At 42.7% G+C, this 25,705-nt stretch overlaps 1 protein-coding gene across 1 annotated transcript in view; it reads left to right on the top strand.

The window, feature by feature from the left end:
- LOC139701070 (pumilio homolog 2-like) overlaps positions 1-25,705 on the top strand; it is a 1,002,002-nt gene that overhangs the window by 444,045 nt on the left and 532,252 nt on the right. Inside the window, exon 4 of the mRNA XM_071599645.1 lies at positions 12,518-12,635. Coding sequence (XP_071455746.1) covers positions 12,518-12,635 — 118 coding nt within the window. The remainder of the gene's footprint in view (positions 1-12,517; positions 12,636-25,705) is intronic.

Genomic DNA, 25,705 nt, shown 5'->3' with positions numbered 1-25,705 from the left:
TAAGGACACAAAGGAGAGGAATTGCTTTAGGCAAAGGACCTTCTTTCACAAGGAGTAGCGAAATTAATGACAGGAACGTTGTGCAAGAATGTTAAGAAAAACCTCATTAATACGTTGATATAGAGCGTTGTTTTGAACGGTGCGGAAACATGAACCTTGAAGCAGGATGATAGGCGTAGATCGGAGGCTTTTGAAATGTGGGTGTGGAGAAGGATGAAAAAGGTGAAGTGAACAGACAGGAAAACAAACGAAGTGCCAGACATGGGTGGGAAGAGAGCGGAGTTTTAGGGGAAATTGAAAAATGGGAGGAAAGATGGATGCCGTTGAAGACTGTGATATATAGGGGAGAATGTTAGGAAAACGAGGAAGGGGCAGGAATAGGATAGGGATGTTGGACGGAATGAAGGGAGGAAGGAAAAATATCGAGTTAAAGAGGGGCTTATTGTAGAACAGGATGTTGGGTTGTGTTTGTTAGGCGACAATTCTCTTGTGTCCGTCTGTACCTAAGCCGGTAGAGGAATACCTGTCAAAAAATAGAAATCTAATCTTTTTTAAATTCGCCGTTGTAGTGAAGTTTAATACACATGCTTTCCTAAGATGTGTTTCAAGCGGCGTTGTGCCTTTATTGTATAAGATTTAAGAATGATCACTCACTAAAATGTTTTTTTATAAATCTTATTGTTTCATGAAAGAACCAAATGTTGATTCCCCTCGAGAGTTGTCAGTGGAGTTGATTTTGCTTTTTGTGTAGGCCGGCGGAAAGGTGCGTGCGTGGCTGAAGGTCTCGCGTAGGCGTGCAGTGCGCTTAAAATCGATAATTCACCGTTATGGATTGCGCCTCTGGTGATGGTTGGACTAAATGACACTCCGTTAGATATCAACTATATTTTAATTCGCCCAAGGGCCAGGCAAAGTATCGTAGCTTACTGAAGAAATGGCCCCGTGGTCTCCCCACTCGTCGCCTTGTTCAAGTATTTCCTCTCGACCGAAGGGGTTGAGGGGGGGAGATGAGACCCTGTCCCACCGCTCCCCATTCTTTTGCTCGTCAAAAACAGAAACGAGCCGTCAAACACGACTCTAGATTGCGTGTTGTGTTGTAGGAAGCAGAGAGTAACTGTCACCTACGTGTGACAGCGATCAGACAGAGCAATGCCAACAGCGTTTATGTTTTGTGTTTTTATTTGAAATTCTTATGGCGAGTTTTCCTCTGCAGCACAGAGATGCACAATAGCTGTTGTAGACGTTCCAAAACGCACATTCAATGGTTAGAGTCTCCTTGTTGATTATAATTACAGTGATTGAACTGGCGTTTTTCACTTTAGAGTACTCAAGACTGAATTTGAGAGATGGTTGAGGCGGAATCTATATAATATAATATAATCTATATAATTAAAGGGAAATGACACATAAAGACGCCTGATCTATAGTACCCAGTACAAAAAACCTTCGTCTGATAAACCATTAAAAATTATTCCAGCCTTCCTGACTCATTTGGACTTTTCAGAAGGTTAAGCACTAGGTCTCTTCAGAAATCAATGTAGCAAACATCCATTAAGTGGATCATTTCTAGATTCCCGTTAAGTTTACATTTGTTTTCACCCTTATGTGCTAATTGCCGAAAGTCAATGAATGCATGAGATACCCAGTTAATTCCATCAGTAAACGAAGAATGTCAAGAGTTTCGCGGTCGGATGGTAGGTAATACGTATCTTTTCGAAGAAATGGGACGATCGACCTCCTTGGGTGTAACGGAAAAGATGCTTGCTTGACTGGTGCGTCAAAGTGGACGTCGTGGCTTCATCATCATCACCATCCATGCCCGCTGGTTTTTAATGAGTCGCTTGTGCCTTCCAGCAGGGGTCATCGTTCATGACTTGTGACTCGGGCGTCTTCTTATCCGTCTCCTCCTTTAACGCCCTCCCCCTTCCATTAATGGTCCCGTACACTGCGACTTCTGCGTGGGCGTCCCGGACTATTTCCTTTTTGCCTGAGAACTTTTCGATGAGTCATTTCTCGTTTCGGACCGAAAACATTGCTAGGAATTCAGCATCTCCCCAATTTCCCTTCTTATCCGCTCCTGCCGTGGCGGCAGCAGCAGTAGGCTCCCCTCTCAAGGCGCCTGACGTCAACATCGGTCGCCGTCCCCTCACCGGGAGCTCTCTCCCTCCCTCCAGACAGACGTTCTCTCCCAAGGAACTCCTACGTGAGAAAAGCATTACCGGCGATGGGATTTGTAATGAACTGCAGCCAAGTCGCATCTCTATTTGCGCGCTTAAAATTTGGCGCTCTGGCGCCATTTAAATTTTCGTTTAGCGACTCACTCTCACTCACAGACTCCTCCTTACTGCAGATAGTGGTGTAGGTTGTGCCAACCAATTTTTTTATTTGCTTGCTGAACAGCCTAACTGGAATCAAACTAGACTTTCAAAGCGATTGAAAACCCATTATTGACACGCGTGAATTTTTCACTGTTCAGATTAGGTGGTGCGTTTTTGTTTTTTCTAACCATTTTACATTATTGCAGTTTTTTACATCAAATGTCATTGGCTGCAGGGGGTGCGTTAGTCCAGGGGTAGAGCGTTGGATTACTGACCGGAGGTTCGATTCCCGGGCATTGCACGACTCTCCTGGCACCCTCAGCCAGCTGTGTGATTTTTCGGGTACCAGAAAATCCGGGGAAACCATAGTCCGGTGCGGGGAAAGGATCTGGCCCCTGATATACTGATGTATGAATTTCACATGCCGTTGGGTTTGGTGCTGGGTGAACTCTATTATCACCTATCAAACGAACCTTCGGGTTCATAACTGTGTGTATGGTCATTTTCATTAACTGAATAGTTTTGTTTTGCTTTCGCAAAATTTTATTTAAAATAAAATTTTATCATTTTATTTATTTGAATATTTAAATGTAAACTTATGCATATCGACTGCGTTAAATTTATGTAATCTTTTCTTTTAATAAAAATCTTTCATAGCTCGTGGAAGTTAGTGGTATAAATCTTCCATAGTTCTCCGGGTTTTGTTGCAATCGTGTGCTAGGGTGGTAGAGCGTTCGATAGTAATACTTATGCATCCTCTTACTGTATTACCATCGCCATTAATATCAAATCGTTTTGTAACAAGTTATCGAGAAAACTCATTGTCAATCGGAGAGACTAGAAGTGTTTATAACGCGAACAAATATGTAGCTGCAGATGGTCGGCAGATATATCTTGTGGAGCTGTGATGTGTGTGTCAGCGACTTGATGGTTGTCGGGATACTATTCTCAGAACTGTTACTTGAACGCTGAAAGGTCAAGGGAGAACGGTTTATGGAAGTGAAAGGTCTCCTTTTGCCATGTGGATTTGTCGGCGAGGAAGTATATCCTTCGAAGGAAGACAATGGCCAAAGAAATCCTAAGGTTTACTTAGTGTTTCAGATATATGCGAGTTAGTCCTGGCTGTAATATCCCTAGTGAATTTTTGAGAAACTTTACTTACCCTCGGTTTATGTGACTTTTTTGCTGATGTTCTTTTGAAGTTGTCCATAAATGAATTTAAACTGATTACCATATGTTTCCTGTCTAACATCCTGCCTCTTTTAATTGGTGTGAATGTATTTTCATCGTGGGGCCTTAATATTTTCCCTCCTTTGATAATTTTAACAAATCCAAAATATGCGACTGCATGAGGTTTGTTGTTTTTCTTACCGTGCTGAAAGATTTTTTCCATCCACTATATTGGTCGGTTTTTTTAATAAGTATTATGATACGTTGCTGTATGCTAAACGTGCATGAGTGTTTCTTGAATGCTTAGTTCTAGTGCTTATTTTCGTAATCGTTGCCCACTGATTATTTGGATTGCGTCGTTTACCGTAATCGTTGGTTACTGCGCGTGTTGTACGAAACTTCGTGAATAAATATCGAGTTGCCAAACGAAGTTAAGACAATAATAATGTATTCGAGCGAATTCAATTCGGTGTTTATTATTTCGCTTTTTAAATTGGCTTCGTTATCCATAGCGGAGTACAGATTATGAAGGACCCGCCATGTTACTCACTCCATGGCGGAGTTTGCACCGTCCGAATGGCGATAGGGTTTGCATGTCTTCATTATGTTCACAACCATACGACCATGCGTCGGAAATTGATTTTTCGAGAGAATTCAACGATTCTGGTCGCTTCAGTTCGTATAATGTCTCGGTGATTCGATCAACTGTGACTAATGCTACGGACAGGTGGCGGGGCTTTTTTAACGAACGGCTGACGACGGTCTCGCTGGCTGGCTCATCCTTTCCGTCTCTCCGCCACCCCCCTCCTCTTTCGCCTCCCCTTTATTTCCACCCCACTGCCGCCAGTGTTCCTCCTCCCCGCCCCGTCCACCGGGTCCCCACCGACTCGATGAGTGATACAACGAGCCGTTTGGCCCGCTGGCCTCCATCACCTCGCCTCCTTTCATCATCAAATCCTCCTCCCTTGTCTACTCGTGCCCCCTTCCTCCCCCGCCCACCATAAAGGCGAGGGCCAACGTCTCTTGCCGCCCTCCCCCCCCCCAAAACCCCCCCAAGGTCAAATTCCCTCTGCCCCCACCCCCTCCATCCTAGAGCATTTTTTCCTCGAGTCCAAGACGTGGGTGATTTCAGCCCTCTCCCTCCCTCCCTCCAGTCCCCATCCTGTTCTCCAGCGTTGTTGTCGAGCTCTCGATTCGTTTTTGTTTGGGCGTTTCGATGCGCCGGGATCGCTTTCCCGTCATGAATTATGGAATGGAAGCCTTCGCCCACCCACCCACCCTCCCTCCCTCCTCCCCTTCCCAGCTCCCATTCCGATCGGACCCCATCGTGTGTTTGTTCAGTATTCTTCTCCGTCGTCGAATGTTTCCACTTGGACCCTTGATAAGGTCCTGCGGTAGTCGATCGGGTGCTCCCGTGTTTACTTGAATGACGCAACTCTCCGCGGCCATTTGTTTTTCATTCCAATTTATTCAAAAAATTGGAATTGATTTCCCTGCCGATGACACCTGCTGTTTCTTTTTGTTAATCCCGATGGGAAATTCATCGATGGTCATCACCAGGCGTGTTCATTGATGAATGTGAGTCATTTCCTCATTCCTACCGATCTAGGCGTGCACGCTATCTGGCGTGACGTACAGTTTGCCATTTCCCCGTATTATTTGCACGTTATCCTCCAAATGATAGAAGCCCATTTCTTCCAAAACGGGATATCTTTAGACCACATCCCTCCCACTCCCTCAATTTCTAAAAGACTATGAGAAATGCAGCTGTAGATAATTTGTTAGATATCGATTACACTTGATCCTGTAGGCTTTAAACAATTTTTTGAATGTTGATATCAAGGCGAGGTCCTACCGAAGCTTTTTCCCTCAAAGGCATACGGTTATTTTCAAGCATAACATCTACATTTTACTCACATAAGTGAAGTTTAGGGGTCGGGTGAGAAGATGGAATTACGTATGTGCAGGGAAGGATTCTCCGGATGCTATGGCTCATTTCCAGTCAGGATGGTCACACCTTTGTGTATGACAATGGTAAAACATGGAGGGGAGGGGAGAAGGAGCAGAGCAGACTCACTTATTACTTAAACGGCATCAAGGGTGGGAAGAGAGAAGTTTTGCATATTCTCTGCCAGCAAAGGTTTCACCCATACGCCCTGAAATTCGAATTGTTATGAAACATTTTTTTATGTCATGAATTGCGAAGATCGCAATCTTCTTATGGTTGCGCTGCGGACGAAGCCGAAATCCAATGGAAGTTAAATTTTCGAAACAAATTTTCTCGATGTTTCCGAAGGAGCAAACATAATGGCATGCTTAAGTTCGCAAGGGAAGGGTTAAATCTGATATAACCTATACCCAGGAAATCCCTTATTCTGGGATCATTCAAGGGCTGTGAAACGTCAAAAGTTGTAATTGTGGATAGCACGCTTAATTTTAGAACATTAATGGCACGTTACTTTCTTATGGTTAAATGCATTTTGAAAGTAACAGGCAATGCATGTGTTAATGTGAAATTTGTATATTTTTAGCCGGTGAGGTTGCCAAATCAGTACCTGAGTAATCGTGTTCCTTGGTTTTAGTTTTTATCTCGAAAGTTCGCTTGCGCGAGGTCCTTGAGAATGGTTCGAATTTGGTATTTAAATGTTCCTCCCTAATTTGATGAGGCCAGTATTTCACGAGTCACTACCGCAAATAAACTGCATATTTACTCCCATTTGTTGACTGAATTTTAAAGGAAGTAATTGATAAAATAACTGTTAAGTGAATCATGTGCTCAGAGTTAAGTATTCCTGACCTTTGCGTTTCGAAAGGGCATGGAATCCACTTCGACTGAATGGAGCTTTATGATTCGCCGTAAAATGTGTTCTTTAGATACGATCTGTTGCAACTCATAAAGTCCAGTGAACCTGGAACTCCTGGATCAGCCACCGAAGTGGCGGGGCAAAAACGGATTTTGTGATTAAAGGATTTCAAAGGGGGGGAAAGGAAAGTTAAGGTATAGATTCAAGGATTCAGCGATTGTTTTACTATCATTGAGGAACAATCCTGAAGAAGTGAGTGGGATAATTTCCCACTTTTCCCCTTTTCGATGTTCACGAAACTGTTGTCGCTTTGCGTGTGGTTTATTCGTGAAATATGATGTCAGACCCGTCTTCAGGCGCCTTCATTTTTTCCCTGTCGCCCACTCTCGTCTCTCTCAGCCTCACACACACACTTCAGATAGTACAGTCAGCCATCCGTCACGCCTTATTAGTAGAACCCTTATTTTATAAGCTGCTGCTAGGACGTTGACCGGCAATTAATCATCCCCTCTCGCTCTGCCGTGGGTGATCGAGCAGTAAAAGCGGAGCTAATTTGCGTCCCTGCGCCGAGTGGCTCGCCTCCTCCCAATTCCTCCTCGAACTCGCCCGGCCCCGCCGCCTTCCTCGGACTTACTCGGCGCGACCCCCCTCCTCCCCTTCCCCCCTGTCCGCGTGAATGGTCTCCCGGGAAGTCGATGTCTGTCGTTTCCGTTGACAGACGAACGAAGGGAATGTGTTTCCGAAATCGCGAGAGATAATTTGGCTGGGTCAAGGGAGAAAAAAATGAATGCCCATTCGAAAGAATGTGAACTCTCTAACGAAGCCGCGTGAGGCGACCCTTGGGGCTTGGCTGTTTAATGCCGAATACTCATTACTCGTCGTTCAATTTTCGGTGCATTGCCCATTCCGTGTAGTCCTTCCTTACCTTATTTATTTTCCCGTGGAATCATTCATGGTTTTCAAGAGTCGTTGAAGCCACCATCATTTTTATTATTTCTTTGATCAGTTTTGCCATCCCATGGGGGTACAGTTGAAACTTATTCCTGTCATTTTGAATAGCAATATTAATGGGCACCCTATTTTTCATTCTGTCCACCTTTGTTCTTGACTCTCATTATACTAATGTATCCTGAAGGACACTCTGGGGATTTTACGGATGATAAATAAGCCATTTTTTTCTAATTTAAATATTCCATCTCTGAAATCAGTTTCTCCCTATTCAGAAAGTTTTTTTTTGTAATCATAATTATAAAACGTGGGTCGTGGTAGTCCAGGGGGTAGAGCCTTGGACTACTGACCGGAGGGTCCCGGGTTCGATTCCCGGGCAAAGCGCTCTGGGTACCTGCAGCTACACTCAAGTTATGTGATTTTTCGGGTACCAGATCTTCCTGGGAAACCATAATCAGCACAAGGAAAGGAACTGGCCCCCCTACCCTGATGTGTGAATTTCACCCGCCATCGGGCTTAGTACGAGCCCGACCTCAGTACAATGCCTCGTACAGGGTGAACTCTACCATCACCTACCAAACCGACCTTCGGGTTGACTACTGTGTTTATGATTTTTTTAAATTATGAAACGGATTTTTCCTAATTAGCGCCCGATTTCCGTGGATGTTGGTGGTGCCCATTCTTAACTAGTCACCTTATCACAAAGTTGATCCTGTGGAAAGTACGTAAATACTTCATATTTCGCGGCGCTAATCTGGAGAGGGAGGTAACCTGGAAGTTCATTGGACTAGCATCACTTGTCGGACTGATGCCACCCAGGTAATGATAAAAGAATCACGACGCGGTCATCAACATATCATCCACCATTGCGAAGGGGAATGAGTCGGCGCGATAATAATGAAGACTAATCGATGGAAATGAAAGAGAGAACAGTTGGGATATAAAACGGTTCTCTCATTTACGAAGGACAGTGGAACTGCATCAGATATTTTTGTGACCAGCTCATAATTACAATGTGGCTGCTAATTATATCTGTACCGATACCTAATGCACGTTACTATCCGACGCGTAAATTTTACCACGATCCTTTTTATGAATGGATGAGCGATTTATTTTAGTTTCTGTATCGCTTATCTATTGAACTGGATAAAGGCTATGTGTTGCAAAACATTTGGTTTGGGAGTAAATAACGTGATTGATTTCCATCAATAGAAACACCAAGTTCATCCACAAATTGGACAGTTTTATCAGCTAAGGCGAACAGACAATTTTGTGAGCATGTCAGTACTGATTGACCAGCATACACAACATAAGTCTGCATGTTATCTGAAGTGATCCAGCATTACCACCAGTTATTTCTGTCATAAAGAGCTAAGGGTTAAAAGCTATTATTACCGGAATGCAAACCCAAATTGATTTTCGGTTGATGGAAAAAATGTGCTGTTCGGATGTATCCACATTGGTGCGATTTAAAGGTGTTTTTGAGAAGCAGCTATATAAAAACGCTGCTCCACCTGCTTTTGCTTTCTCCCCTATTTTAACGGTTAACTTAGCCTTCCTCTTTCTCAAAAACCACCTCATAACCTTTGTTTCGTGTACATTGGTTCTCATCCCATATATACGCGTATCTTATGGATTTTCTAATGTGCCCAGCAATGTTTGCAAACCCCTGGCTAACTTAAGCTTGATCATTCTTATAACCGATTTAATGAATTCCCTAACGACATTCATTCCTATATTCAGTTCTTACTATATCTCTCTCATTATTTCCTCCCCACATCTTCAGTTCTTGCCATGTCTATTGAACCATTTTTTACGAATATAAATTGAAAAGCACGGTTTATAATGGGCACCTCTGTCATCCCCCTTCCTAACAGTGCCCGTCCCGTTTCTCCATCCTCCACTCGCACTTCAGCAGTCTGAACTATGTACATGTTGCGGATGTCTGTGGTAGTGTGCTCAGATTTTCCCTTCTTACTTCTTGGCAATGTTTTTTCTTTCCTGTGCTGCGGATCTCTTTCAACCTTCCTGTGTAAACTTTCCGTGTCCTCACTGCGTCTTCCACCCCGCCCCGTATTAGTTTCCAGCCTTTGTTTATCTTTGATCTATCTATACTATACCTTTGCCTATTGTGGTGTTTATACAAAGTGTTTGTTATGGCCAAACCCTACCTCCTTCATAACTCAATTACTTTCTCCCCGCGGTCATTTCTTGTTCCTAGACCGAAGTTCCCTACCCCTCCACCATCTCTCCTCTCGCCTACCTTCGCTGTCGCGAGAGGCGAATCCCCTATCACTGTTAATTTTTTTCTTTCTGGAGCACCCACGGTATATTTTTCTAACTGATATTATTTATTTTACCCTATTTCTTTCTCCTAATGATTTATTAGCCTTAACAACTAAATAATGGCCAATCTCGTTCGTTCAGTTTTATTTACTTTTAAAATTAATACTGTACATGACGCACATACCCTATCTTTATTACGCTTCTTCATACCTTTTTGTGCAATAGTATTGCCACCTCTCGCTGGTACTCTGCCCCTCCGCTGTATATTAAACTGTAATTAATTTTTTCTCATTATTCCCCGGTAACTTTCCACATCACGAGCACGGCCCTAAAGTAGCTATAATTTCTCTCTCCATACTTCGCTTTTAATGTTCTAATATCCCTGTCCTCATGATCGTCCTAATATTTCAAGTATATTTAAACTAATTCCAAAGAAACTGCGGGAGATGCCGCCACAGTAACTTTTAACGGAGTCATCCGCTAATGTGCAATTCAATGCAACAATTTCAGAGTGTAAAAACCATTCGCCTTGACTGGGATCCCAGTCAAGGCGAATGATTTTTACACTCTGAAATTTTTGCATTGAACTATTTAAACTAGTTCATTCCTCTCCTGTGATTCTATGCTACTGCTGTCGATTTCCTTTGGCCAGCATTTTTTGAAATGATTACCGCAGAAAACTTGCTTCTCCCACTGCTGAGCGCGACATACGGCTCAATGGACCGAGTCCCGTTGTTACAAGGACTTATATTAAAATTTGTGTCTATCATTGTTTCTTTGGATTGTGAATTGAGTAGATTTGATGAATGGATGAAAATTGGCGCCTGCGCCCATTACTTTTATGTAATGACTTTATTGCTTAGTGTATTGTTTAATATAATTAAATTGAAAGTAAAAATTTTTTAATGGCGTAGTTATTTGGTCTTCTTTGAGGCTCCGTCATGCCTTTGTTGACTTTGTTTAAAAGACATTATTTAAACTGCATGAATAATGAATACTTAAGCAGATTCACCCCAATTGAACCCTCAGTTTCCTCGAGTTTCGCTCCCTCCCTCCCTCTCTTCTTACTCGAGGCCGAGTAAATTATTGTAGAGGCAGGCGTAATTTTGCGAACGTAATGTGCCCTTCACCGCCGAGATTGTGTGCACAGGGTGCGAGGGCATCCATCCCCCTCGGGTGGGGAGCCTCTCCCACGGGAGACTCCTCCCGGCTTAATGTGTATATTTTTTTGTCCCAACCTGTGCCGGCGCTGAAAATGGGCCGAGGTGAAGGGAGGCAGGGTTTCCACACCCCATCCTTCCATGACTCCCTTTCTGGACCCTTTTGTTTTTCACCTCCCAGGGGAGCCTATCTGCTCCACCCCATTTTTTCCACCCACCCATCTCCCGCCCTTCTCTTTCCCTCCGGCCTCGGAAAGGCGAGGGCGACTCGGAATTTCTCTCTGCTCTTGGCCGGAAAAATGTGCCTCTTTTTTTTTGTTTCGTCCTCTCTCTCCATTTTTCGTATTTTGAATCGCGCACCGAATTCCTGTTTGATCTTGTGTCAGGGCGCTGTCGCGGTCGAGATATCCCATCGTGCCGAATATTCGGTGGCTTCACTTCGTTTCCGGAGAATTTGTTTTTGCATCATGCGAAATCACAAACAAAACAATTTGCCAATTGTTCATCCCCGGGGCGTTGCGTTGCGTCAAAGGCGGGAAATGAGGTTACATAACACTATATGCTTTTCAAAAAGGGAGTTCTGCGGAAGCACTTTTTGCCGCGGAGGAGTAGCCATAAAAATTCAGCTCTTGCCTGAAAGTTTTTCGGAATCAAATTGGAAAATGTCACCGACTCTTCTCGCTTATTGATATTGAGGGAGAGATTGGGGGGGGGGGGGCGGTTTCCGCTTGAGCCCCCCCCTTCTCCACTAACTAAAAACTACCCCATCCTCCCGTCGGGCTCCCAGTTCTCTTCTGTGTACTCGCCCCTAATTAAAATAATCATTTTTTTCTCCTCTCCTTGCTGTTGATTTTCCCCATTGATTTGGTATTCAAGAAAGAGGTATTCGACTTGATATCTCATTTTTTGATTTAATTGAACACTTTTTCTGAGAAACATAGATTCATGGCGATCTTCAAATATAAGTAGACCCAAAAAATGAGCGGTTTTAACCTAACTCTTGTGACGGGATGCCATCTCTGCTATGTTATCTTAAAAGTGGATTGCTGAAGCTTGCGTCATTGGATTTCTTTTGCCACTTCCGCTGTAGAGAATAAAATATGCAATGCCAATTCCAGGTGTCGCCTTTGTCTAAGTTGCGCTCTGTGTGTAGCGAGTGATAAGTAGCGCTGAAGAATGGGTTGCTTTGAAGTTTTCAGCTGATAATTAGCATTTCGCTATGTATGAAGTGTGTTAGATTTTTCTCTAGTCCCACCGCCAGTCACGCCGACACCCTTCAGAACGAATGCTCCATTCAGTCTCACCAACGCTATTGAAACACGCTATGTAATTTATGGTTCGCTCTTAAGTTAATATGTCTAACCTTCTCGCATGCGTAATTGAGATTGCTTGTCACGTCAATGTGTAATCGCGACCCCGTTTTGGTGACCATGACTGACATTTTCGCATAGGTCTATTAAAGGACCACAATCAACTATTTTCAGTGTCTTAAGTGAGTGTATTTATTTAAGCTTGTGTCGTACTAATGCTTTACCTCGATTGGTTTTCGTTTTTGGGAAGTGCCACAGAGTTCTCGATCCGTCATAAAATCATAGCTAATTTTGCTTCAGAATATAGTCATTGTAATGTCGTGGTATTCTCATGCTCGTTATTTTTCTTAACTCGTACGTTTCTTTCTTCCACTTGTAATCTTGTGTAAATTGAGGCAAATGCAAATTTCATAATTAGAATCTATTGATATTTTATATCGGCTGTACATATTTCGTTGTCGCTCTTTTTTAATCTTTTGTAGTGAATGTATTTCTACATGTTCTCACTCCTTCTCTCACAGATCGCACCGTCTGCTAAGAAGCTATGGGGTGTTGAGGAGCAAAAGGACGACTCCAAAGGTGGAGGAATACTCAATTTGGGCGATCAAATGTGGAGAGACTCGACGTGGAGCACGTCAGGTAAGGATGGACCCTTTCCCCCTTCTGCGACTCCCCATTCGAGACCTCCCGAGCAAGTCATGGATTATCGATAGACCATCCATTTATTTAAATTCGATATTATAAAAATATATTATTTTTCCTGAATTTGTATTTGCGGAGAGATATCGGTATTTGCTGTATAAGCTGGTGTCTTTTATGATCGATGTTGGGAAGAGACTCGCAAATCTTCGGGTCGCTGGAATCAATCGATGAATACGTCCAATATCCTACTATGCCTGCCCCTAATCTTGAACTTGAGTCTCCTAGGACTAAAATGTCACCAGAGTTGTTTTAAAAGGTTCTCTGCCCCCCGTTACTTACCAACGTCTTTACATCCGGTCTTGCCGACTATTCCGTCAGATAAGGCCGTCATTCAATGACGATAAATCATTAGCCTTGATTCTATTTCAGTGTAATCAATCCTATTCCTTCGTTCTCAGTTTGATGAGCATTTTTTTCCCATTTATTTGGCAATATGATAAGTGATTGCTCCTCATTTTTGTGTGTGGAATATAAACATGGCCATGACAGAAAACGATCGGCATTGATTGTTACCTGTGGAACGTAACATTCAAGATATTATGCGTTGAGTCTCTTTGAATTTGGAGTTCATTGAGTTTTGTCAATTGACATATTTTGCAAGATTTTTGGTGTTCCATCGCAATTTGATGAGTTGCATTAGCTTTTAAAATTTATTTTGAAACTTTAAAAACTTTATTTAAATCGTTTGATGACTTAAAACACCGGACCCAAAAGCAGGTATCCTCTATGTATTATTAATATTTAATCTTACGTGTGCAGATAGACAATGTCAGGGCGCACGTAAGTCCCAAGTATTATAATCAAACTTGCCTTGGAAAAAATAACATGACATGAATCATTATCACAAAAGATTATATATAAAATCAGTCAGTGATAAAGATACACTGAAAGAAAACTTACAAACGCAAATCTCTGACACAAAAAAAGAAAATCCCCATCTCATCAACCTCAGTTTCCCACTCTAAAAGAGAAAAAAATCAAAAGTTAAACTGTTACGTACAATTTTACACGACAAATCAATCAAATAATTACATAAATTGTTTACATCTTTTCTTAAAAGTATGGAAATTAAATTTGCTTAAATCCGTCCCTATATTTTTCCTCAAGTATTTCCTCAATCGGCTAAACCCTCTAGCGTGCCAATTCATCAATGGCTTATTATGCGAGTAAGTTGGGACTTAACACTAAGCTACCCGCGTGATTCGCGCCGCGTGGGACCTGTGGATATGCAGAAATGGTGCGCTATCTTTCGCACGCTCTTCCTTCCCCACGATATTCTCCTTTTCTGCCGATGAGTGGTGATTTTGTTGGATGGAATGTATTTTATTGACAATTTCAGGAATCCAATAAAAACAGCCCTTTTCCGTTTCAAATTTAGGGATGTTCTCGATGGCTTTTTTATGACTGGCACACGAACTGTGTTCACTCGCTCCCTTTCAATGCTCTCGAGCACACGAGATATTCGCATGTACATGATCGTAATGCTCCCTCAAAGCTTCGTGTACGGGCGTATAAAACGTATGGCGTACGAATATAAAATGAAGCAAAACTATCGATGCTTGAATGTACGGTAATTCCTCTCTCACGTACCGTAGGGGAACGAACGACAGCTGATAATGTAACCAACGATTGTCAAGTGTGTCCGCCGCTGCGCGTTCGGGAATATATATATATATATATATATATATATATATATATATATATATATATATATATATATATATATACATATATATTTCAAAGTAATCATCAGTGGATTAAGTGAATAAATTTGTGTCGCTTCTATTGCGGTTCATTTTCTAAATTTGGACTTTCTTGTTTGTTTTATTGCTCGTATCGTTTTTCTCGCCAAAGAACTCGGCCTTGTGTGTAATAATTTTTTTAACCGATCGTTAAAATTGCCATTAAATTGCTCGCATTGGCCGAGATAAATTGAAAATTCGAGAGTTAAAAGTGGCTTAATATCATTGGGATTTATGGATATTTCCGTGTGGAACGATAGTGAATATTTTAATGCGATTTATATAAAAACAAATCCATGGTAGTAAACAAAATGAAGTATCCTGTAGAGTTAATTTCTCAATGAGGTGCTGCTCTTGATATTTTTTGAATGAAGTAAATCTCGACTTATATGCCGGCTCGGCAGATTAGAAGTTAGTTATTCTGTTCCCCTTAAAGGATGGTTACATTGACGTCAGAGTATCTAATAAAGTGAGTAATTCAGTGAAATTCTCTCATTTTATGTGATTATCATTGCACTGCGCTGTTTGGCTTGCTCTCATTGATTGACTAATCGCCGAACACAGTGTTATGTTTTAGCGACATGTCAATATTGAATCCGATCACTGAAGTAGAGTTTCCCTGGAATCAATGCGTTGTAATTTGGAAACATGCGTCAGAAAGGGCTCGTTTTCTCCAGTAGAGTCGAATGGCTTTATAGGCGTTGGATTTCCTCGAGTGTGGCCCAAGATTCTACGTCTTCACCTCCATTACGTTTACCAACCAGTCGTAATTCCGCTGGGGCGTTTTATTTATTTTTGGCAATTGTGCCGTATATGCATGAAACGAGTTGGTGAATGTGAAATGAGCGATTTCACTTGAGCAATCTGCCAGTCACGGGCGTTCTCTTCGACGCGCATTTATTGACGAATGCCTCCGCTCACAATACGAAGGTTGACCCTTTGACAGACATTCCAGTTGTTTTTTGCGACCTTAGATATCTGCTTCATTGCCGTTATTATGCAAATTTCATCGTATGGTAATGCGTACTCCTTTTCTTTCAGTCCATTATAATTGATCATTTACGTAAAATTGCCATTTTATTGACGTCGGGAAAGAAGTAAGGCTGCGAATAGAACGCGGAGACCGCAATGTGAATTAACGTGTTTTCTTTTTTTTTGTATCTTGAAATATTTTTGTACGTTACATTCTACGTGTGTAAACTGAGATATTGCAAAATGCTCCATATTTAACTTTCGAGCCAATAGAGACGTTCGTTCGCACTTGTTACTTTGACTGCTCTTTATCCTCCGCTTTCATCGTTCGAACTTTTAGGCTTTCGTTCAATTTTTTGTCTATCAAACAATTTCGTTTGCATAAATAAGAACATTTGCTGAAAGAACACCGCCTAGCGAATTTCAGCTGTCGTTAAACTGTTGCATGCTGGGCATAGATTACAATTGCGCACCCAGGAATGCGTCCGGAATCTCCCCCCCCCCCAGTCCCTTAGTTGTTGTCTTCCTTTTCAAACTTGGACGCGAAAAGGGTTCTTCATCTTTTTGTAATATCACTCGCTCCCCCCCCCCTTCCCCTTCTCCTTCCCCCCCCCACACAAAGCCTTCGTGAGTGCTCGTCACCCTCTATCAACTCACGCCCCCCTTTGAATTCGTTGTTTGAAACCGTCCCGTCGATCGATAAGTAGCTGCTGCTGGTGACATACACCTGCTCCTGTAAGGTCACGTGGGAGGGTTTCACTAATTTAGCAACGACTTCCGTCCGCTTGTCCATCGCTCGCCAATGCAAGAATTGGATAATTCCGCCCCGCGTCGCGGATCCACATCCGAATATCCAACTCCCCCTCTGCCTTACTTTCAACCGGAGGATCTCACTGAAATGGAAACGTGCTTTAGGGTTACGCTGTTTATGGAGCGCGGGGTTGTCGGAGCGACGTCCCGAACAGCTACCGACGCGACGAGCCGGCGTTGCGGGGGTTTTGAATAGGGGTGGATTGTTAAGGGGCGGGCGCTTGAAAACTGTTGGGAGAACGATTACGCAAGGGTGAATGGTTAATTTTCAATAGAACGATGGTCCTCATTTTTTTCCCGCAAAAGTTTTAATTGGCTCAGTTTTTCATAAATATTTGTTTTCCTCGTGAATTTTTGGATTTATTTGATTTAGTTTTATTTGCTCTAAAACTACGTAACCGGCATAATATTTGGACCGGTAAAAATAATGTTTTTCGTAATTGAAAAACCTCGCTTTGTAAGAAAGCGGTAATCAATAAACACTATTTCAAGTTTAATTCCAAGTAAAACAGCGTATATCTAATTATTATTATTATTCCAATTCCGTATTTCCTTGAAAAACTTTTTTCTTGTGAACACTTTGTTTTCGTACTTCCTTCACATTTTTAAGAAATGTTTCATAATTACATCAGTTTCGTGATTTCACGTCATATTAGGTCATAGCTGTTAACTCTGGAGCACCTGAAGTTGACCGTTCGTATCATTCGTCATTCCACAGATTGTGTGTTCCTTTTTGTCGATGGAAAAGATTTCTCTTTCGCCATCTTGCTATGTTACTAGTCCTTCGAATTTCAGAGATCGGGCTCTTTCCCATCCTCAAGTCGTTTTCCATCGTCAAGTTTGTTCTAACACCAGTGCAAATAGTTTCGCCTCGGCTGGATTATCGATTGATCGAGGATGTTTGTTTAGGGATCGGGGCAATCCACTCGAAATTACTCGCCCGTGTTATCCCTGAATCCCCCGAGTTCTGCTGGAAATCCCGCCCATCAAAGCCTTTCCCGAGACTAGTGGACGATTTGACGTCCGTTGCGGTCTGAGGGACCGACCGCATTCAGCGAGTCCGTCGTGTGACGCGCTCTCCGTGGCGCGCGCGAGCTTCGTGTCCATCCGATTGGATTGGAGTGGCGGGTGGGAGGGAGGCACGTGGAATTTTATCCAGTCGATGAGTTGTGAGCGACGAAGGTAGCGAATTGTTTCGTGATATTCCTCCTCTCTTCTGAATGTCGTCACTTCGTTCGAGAATTTGGGGAACCGTTGGGATCGTGAAGCCGTCCCTGGATCGTGTTCCTGAGAAATAAACCGATTCTAAGGGTTGATTTCTCGAGACGTCGTTTTTCAAGATGTCTTCTCAAAAATATGTCACACTTACTTATGTTTTGTGCGTTCGTGTCGCTTCTTTGAGCGCATGTTTTGTTTATGCTCTACAGTTTCCGGAAGTATAAATGCCAATTTAACGGAAATCGCTTCATTTCGACCATTAGGAACAGTTACTGCTGATCACTAGAACGCTAAAGAGCATTATCTAGCATATTTTTATCCAATATGAGTGGCAGTACTCATGACATTCATTTTTTTCGCGAACCGTTACTGGACGAATATTACAGCTCTTCTTCACCGAGAGCAGGTGGTCTTTAATTTTGGCATGAGTCAAACTTGCCCTAAATGGAACAAAATAAGCTCATGGAATATTTTGTTAACTGCTGCTATCTTCGCGTTTTGAAAATGATAATTGTATAGACAAAGTTTTATTGTTAAGATGATGTCGAAATTGAATACCATGTCATCTTCATTTCGTAAAATTTACATTGGCGAGATCTGAGTTACGTAAATTTTAACCCCTCCGCTGACACGACAGCCAGATCCGGGTATTCATATCAAATTTAAGGAAAAATTATTTTCTAAATATCCGCTTCTCTCTCTCCAAAAAACTGTAATACTTCTGTATGGCTATGAGGCATATTTTTCCAAAAGAAATTATTATCTCTCCTTGTCGCGAGCTGGTTTTTTTTTGTAAGTCTGATGATACTTTACCGGAGGATGTCGGGGTAAGCAAACATTTGCTGCACTCATGATGGAGTAAAATGTATACAAATGGTTACAGTAGACATTTTTCCAAGTCAGATCCATTCAGCAAAGTAGAAGTTGTGATTAAAGGCGGGATGATAGACAAAATTGAACTTGCTTGGAAAATGTCTATGGAAAATTCTATGCCTCTTGCATTATACCGAGATGATGTAGTTGCAGATTTACCTGGCCGAAGTGTTGTTGGCTCATAGATGTTTAATTTTAAATAAGGTTGATTTGCTTAAGGCAGCAGTTTTAAATAAAAATTTTCCTTTGTATTCCCAAGGCTTGATCATTAGGCATTGGCGGTTGCGAAAAGCAGTGCATTGGTTCCCCATTAAGTAAAGGGGATGCGATCCATAAAAAAATGATATGAATCGCGTAATTCCAAGCTTTAGGTGGCTCTCGAGATAGGTTAACTTTAGACTATATAAAGGCTATCCTTTGCGAGTTCCAGTGTATTATGGTGTTCTCATCAAAGGAAAAAGTTATGCGGCATGTATTCTAGAGAACTAAATAAAACCATGCATCGCCTTTCCGCCAGGACTAATGATGTCCTGAATCACCCATTTAATGTGTCACTCCTTCCGTGGCCATGGAAATATCGGGAATCATAACGTAGATCCTGTGCACGGAAATTTCGTAATATATTATTTTTTTTAACTGTCGGACCTGTTTTCTCATTTGACCGAGTGCAGGTGAGCTCCCCTCCCGGAGCACCTGTTTAATTCACTTCGCGTGATTCGTATCGTTCACCTGGCCAGAATACCTATTATCCCTGTGAAGCCGATACTACCCGTGGCATTGGGCTACCATGACTTCTCTATTGAACAGATACCTCATCCTCAAAATAGTGGTAAATAAATCGCAATAAATTATGTTCGGTTTCCCGAAATCATTCCGATGTAAAGGAGTTATGAACTAGATAACTTTCCGTAAGCTGGAAAGTTCGCCTACTCCCAGGAGTGAGACGGCATTGATCCCCATGGCCCGGGTCAATAAAAACTTCAAGCTCCTTTCCAAAATTGAATCGGAATGTAATTTCGGTTCCTTCCCGATTAAAATGAAGTCATAATGAATACCATGCATGAAAGGAGTACCGGTTTCATTTGCATTTATGAAAGATGCTTATTCCAATATGATACAGCGGTTTTTGCCTCATCTTAGCTTTTTAAAAAAATCAAACGTAGGTGATAGCGAAAATTTCAAATGAATTAATAAGTTAAGTCTAAACCACGCAGTGACAGAAGCCGGAAGTTCATAATAATATATTATTTTCCGAATACAGGTTGGATTTGGATGAACTGTCCATAGATGTTTGAAGAAAAATAAATATTTTCCGCGATTAATAGTAAGTGGGTTATTAATAATTTCGTTTTGCGTTACGCATTAGTTTATCATAACGCTCCTCCGTCAACTTATTCGCATCCTTGTCCCTTTGAACCCATCTCACTGCGATACGTATGTTTACCCAAGTGTTGCATGCACTTTCTATCGTTTTCACTCTAACTTGCCATCCATCTATACCGGTGCCAAAGTATCATTTACCTCGGTACATTTGTGGGAGGTTATCGGAGCGCGTAAGACTGGTACAGTTTAACAGACCTGTAGCTGCGAAAGGAATGCGTTAGTTATAACAGGGTTCAGATTGTCTTCTCTTAGTCTCGTGATTTCAGCTACGTCCCGAGTCTGTCTGTGCCCGGGGTCGACGGTACCGCCCTAACTCCTCCGGCCATTTCCTACCCTGGCTACGCCCACGCTTACCTGGTGACGGGCATAAGTTGATTACTCCGGTGGAAACTGCGCCTAAGTGCGTTACGCGCCCATCTTTCCCAATCCCCCTCCGAGATGAACTGCAGGGGCGAGGCGTGGTAACAACAAGTAGACGTACAATTAGTGGGATTCAATGACTTCTCCCACCCCCCCTTGTCCCGACGATGCGAACTCTCCTGATGATGTTGATGTAGATAGATAGATAGTGGTGTAGGGAGGGGTTGAGGGAGGGGCGGGAGAGGGGTCCGCCGCCCACCCTCGTATATCCTCCAGGTCGTCCACCCACCCACCGCTCAGCCCCTCGCGGGAGCGGCGGGGGCGGCGAGCGGTAGCGTGGCGCGGCGCTGATTAGGGTGTGGCCGGCCACTCAACGGTCCCGGTTTCGGAGAGATGTGTTGCCAAGAGAAAGAGGAGGAGGAAAAGGAAGTTTAGGGTGCCCTGGATGGGGACGCCGGGGGGGAGGGGAAGGCCCTTGTGCCGGTGGGCGGGGGTGGGGGCGTTTGCGGATTGGGCGGGGGGGAAGGGGGAAGCGTTCCAATCGATTGATGTTGTTGAACGCGCTCTCGGGAGGGAGAAGGGGCGTGACGTCACTCGTTCGCCTTTCCCCCCCCCCCCTCAAACTCCATAAAATTCCACTCCCCCCCCCCCCCCTTCAACCCCCCTCACCGCTCTCCACCTCTCCCTAATTCCCAAATGTTGGGCAACCGAAACCTTTTTCCCACCCCCGTCCCGCCCCTCCCGTCCACTTACTTGCTGCTCTTCGCAGATGGATGTTCGTGCGAGTGTGTCTGAGGAGCAAAACGCGTCCGAATGCCGGCCGGCCGGCCCCGCCCCGACCCGACCCGCCCCGGCCGGTCGCCGCGGAGCCCGGCTCGCTCGACCTCCCTCCCTACGAAAGCCGTTTCCCTGGACCCTTTACCCTCGGATGACCCTGGATGGTTTGTGGGGCCAAGGGGGGTCGGCAACCATTGGGGCAAGCATGTGGGTAGTCGTCGTGCCTTCCTCTCCCACCTCTCGTTCCCCTAGGCCTCAAATAGAAAACGCTTAAAGATCCTCTTGCCATGAAACATACGGGCGGGGAGAACGTTCTCCCAATTTTTAGGCACGAAACAAAAAAAGGTGAAAATGCATGGAGATGTTGTGGGGGTGATTATGTCTCCATAAACCGTGATAATTTCGGAGGTTGGCGCAAAAAAACGGGATCAGGGTTGAGGTGGTTATTTTAATGGGTAGCGGCATTTTATGGAGTCTGTTATCAGGTGTTCTAATCGGTGAAAAAACTCCTGACGTTTCCATTTTGTCTCTTTCCTCCTCGATGCAAATTCATTCGACTGTTCCCTCACGATATTCTGCGTACAATTTATCCCGTTTAAGGAAACTTGGTCATAAGCGACAGTTCATGCTTTCAAAATGTAATTGCAGCAGGAGAAGTTGCGGTAGTGTATCATGTGCCAATTGAGGTACCTATTTATTTGCTCAGATAATGTATTCATCGGATTTTTTGCTCGCGTTGTAATTTTTTGAGGCGTGTTATTGCTAACCAGCATGTCGTGATGCATCGACTAGTTCATTTGGGAGAATATACATGTACGTACATCCTCCGTCCCCTTTCCCTGGATATCGGCCATCTCCGTTTTCTTCGGTACTCATCATAACCGGTGTCGATGCACCTTCTTCGCCCACTCGCTGCCGGCCCAAATCACTCGATTCGCGGCGAGGAAATTGTATTTCTTTTTATCTCCCGGGTACGCTTCTTTTTTTTCCTTCTCAAGGCGCGCACTTTTATCGATATTATGAGGGTCCGCGCAAGACCCAGTCGAGAGAAAGGGGAGTTTGGGGAGGGATAAGGCGGGTGGGCGACCCCCCTCGTCTTTTGGGATCGTCTCTCTCCCGGCTCCCAGGTTGACGGCCCCTCGGCTCCTCCTCCCGCTCCCCCCCTCACCCCTCCTCCCCCGCGGACGCCCGAGGCGGCAGCCGGTGTACGTGTGTGTGTGCGGAGTGGGAGGCTTCACGGCGTGGTGAGGGGTGGGCCGGGGCTTCGGCGTGTCTCTACCAGGTTGAGTGCGAGGGCGAAAAATAAATAAAAGCGGGCGGGATGAGGGATCTCCGCATCCCGGCCGACTTCCCCTCCTCCCCCCACACCGCGTTCCCGCCGCTACTCCCTACGCACTGGGAGAAGAGCGTTTAACCCGTGGGTAGGCTTATCGCGGCTCTGAAACTCTTCCCGCGCCGCCATGCCACTTGGGTGCGTCGTCCAGCTCCGTCCGGAGCATCATCATCTAGCGAGTTCAATTCACGCTTAGAGCATTCCTATTCGTACCCTTTTAAAAAAAGTTCATTCCATCTGAAATTCATCAGATATGACGGTGTGGGAAATGAAGCATCATGAAGAATTTTGTTGTACAAAATCGGATTAGATTATAATTAAATATAGTTGGTACCGTTCGTATGATTTTTTGTGTTAGGTATTAGATACAGGGCTCGCGGGGAAGAGGTCATTTTTTTAGAAATGTGATTTGCAATCATGGGGTAAGTTTTTTCTGCTAAAGGATATAAAGGATTAGGGAAAATTTTACTGCCACCAAGGAGATATAGCGGTGGATTTGGAGTCAAAAAATAATATTTCAATTTATCGCTTGCTGTCATCGTTTATGGGAACAGCAATTCCTGTTGTATTCACGTATACGTAATATTTGTCCTCAAGCGTAGTTAACCTTGATGTCCTTAGTATCATAGAGGGAAAAATTTATTGACATGCATTTCACAAGGTGATCATTTAAAAAGAATATTTATTGCATTGAAAAATTTACTGGAAAATAATACGTTTCAGTTAATCGATTCGACTTTTGACGCACTTGAGATACCGAGTCTCAAATTCATTGCTATCCACTGGAAACATCTACTACCCTTATAACCCGGATGTACTGAATCTGTAATTGCAGTCTGCATTCACCTCTTCAGAACCCCGTTCGACATCACGCCCTATTTTCTCCTCCTTGCCCCAACGCTGTTTGATACGTCGGATTATTTTTCGCGTCAACGCGCGGACGTGCGAGAACTTTCCTCCCTTCGATTTTCTTTGTTCTCCCCGAGAGACTGAAAATGAATTTTTTTTCCCTTTCTTTACTTTGTTTGGGCGTGCATTTTCTTTTCATACCCGCTCCCTATCAAGGGCGTTCACCGTTCCTCAGGCGTGTCTCGCTTGGAAATATTAATTTTTTCATCCTCTTTCGTCTTCACCCACGGGGACGTCCGTTGCATTTTTTTTAGCATCTCAGTTGCGCTTTTGTTTCATTCGCGTTTTCTTTTTGTCTGGAGGAAAGGTCACAGGAGAGTTAGGATTTGGCTCAATTTCGTAGGTCCCCATCCAAAAATCGGAATTCCATTTTACCTTCGTGTGGGAAGTAGATCTATAAATTCACGTTAAAACGAATTCTCGTAATTTTTATTAACGGTAAGATCTCTGTCACCATTTAATGGATCTCATTTTTCGTTTGCGAAATGAAAATGTTCTACGACAAATCAACGTCAAATTGCGACCAGGTTGTGACACTAATATTCCATCCCTTAACATTTACATAGACCTAGACAATGAAAGCGTGTCCAATGCTTTGTAGTTCGATAAAATGTTATTGATTCATACAAATATACAAACATTTTCCAAAGCCTACTTCTTAAATATTGGTCCTTTTTCGTCATATGCTATTAACATTCGAGCCCCGTGTATCAGTTGTAATCACAACTATTGAGAGCGGATATTAGTGAAAGTAATTCGAGTTTACAGTAATGGTCTAATTCTTTAGTATAGTGAATACTTGTATGTCATCAATCTTAAGTTCCGATCTATCGATGATCGATCGCGCCGGGTTAAGGCTCGAAATGGCTGGACAACGGTTTTGGCATGTTGTGCAGCAGGGCTTAAATCATAACCATTTTCCTGCATCGTTTATATTGAAGTATGAAGATTAGTGTTAAAGTTGGCATTAAAAGACCCGATCACGTCGTCAATTAAGAGGAGGGTATTCGAAGTTAACCTAATCTGATTGGTGTCAATACTTAAGTGTGGGCGTGGTCGTTACGCATTTTTCATGGTTTGTAAAAAAAATTTAGTTTCTTATATCGATGTCCATTAGCTTGGTAATATGTTCGCAAAAATGCAATTCAGAACGCTCTGATGAAAATTTAATTGTGCCTTAATATGTATACAGCCTTCCTAAAAAGAGGTCATTTTTAAAGTGAAATTTTATTTGAATGCTGTAAAGAGAAAGTTAAAGAAAAACTCAAAGGACTTCAGTCCCTTTTCCTATTCTATTGGGTGCAAGTTCCTCGCGCACAGCTTTTTCTGAGATATGATTCCTAAATTTAGCTCATTAACGTGCGTTTTACCTCTTGCGAAAAGTATTTTTTTAAACCGGATTCAGTACGTATGAGAGAATTCCAAGCGCACTCGGATTGTATTCAACCACGTAAAGAATCTCTCGTTCCAAAGACTAGTTTCAAAAGGAATGAGAAATTGGTTTCTTTCTAGTGTCGGAAGCTGACATCAGTGTCTCTCTATTAATTTATAAGCCTATTTAAGCCAATTCTACATGTATACCCATGGTCCCTACTTTTATGCTGCTCGTATATTTATTCTATTAATCATGATAAGGAGATGTGTGTGCTTACTATATTTGCTGCATGAAATGTTTGAAAACGAATGTGATTCAGATATAGTATGTATTAGATTGATGGCAAATGTGATTTAGGAAAAGTATCGCTATTCTCGCCTTCGTAACTCTGTATATATCTCTTCATCGTAACGGCCGAATTCGCATTATGACCAGGAAGACTGAAATAGTGACCATGAACAAAAGTAATCTTTACATTCGATCGGTGAAAGTGCTAAATAACAAGGTTTATGTTAAGCAATAAAGTCGTAGCCATGATTTGGCTGATTTAGAATAAATAGGTGCAATAAAAAGCGATAAAAATTATTTATTAGTGCAGGAAATCTCTGAACCAGTGGAGAATAGAAATAGAATTAATCTGAAATCTGAGCATTTTGTGGATCAGTAAATATTTTCCAATATTTTGAAATGATGAAAGTTGTAGGAGTGGCCCAATGTAACGGTCATATTTTGAACGTTTCATCGCGTTGCCCAAGGAAACCGAAATTACTAGAGAAAAAATATTTCGTTTTTCCGCTTTAATTTGCTTTATTCACACGGCCAATGTTTTGTTGCGGTTTATCATCGACGTATGCTTCCTGGTGGTTGTTCCTTTGGCAATGAAGCCGTTCCACCTGATAACACCGGGAACTATATTTTATATCAATAAACAGTTATTTTAACTAGACATTTGGAAAAGGGAGCGGTTTTCTGTAATGTGTGGGCACATGAATGGATTTCATTTAAGGTATTATACTTCGAGTCTATCCGTAAAAGTGAATTGTGAGTTTCAATAAGTTTATTAGTTACGTTTCTTTTTTAAAAACGTATATTATATTAATTGAGTTGTTTTTATTTTTTTAAGTTTAATTACATGCACTTAAAATGTCTCGTCACTTTAACAGTTTTTTTATTCCGTACCATTCATGTTGACTTTTAAAAACCAGTGCCTAATGAAAGGTCTTCGAATTAAGTGACGCCGTTGTTCAGCGAATTA

This window comes from Hetaerina americana, unplaced genomic scaffold (genome assembly GCF_022747635.1).
Source record: "Hetaerina americana unplaced genomic scaffold, ioHetAmer1.1.p SCAF_11, whole genome shotgun sequence".
NCBI classification, from domain to species: Eukaryota; Metazoa; Arthropoda; class Insecta; order Odonata; family Calopterygidae; genus Hetaerina; species Hetaerina americana.
This window is presented reverse-complemented; position numbering and strand designations above follow the sequence as displayed.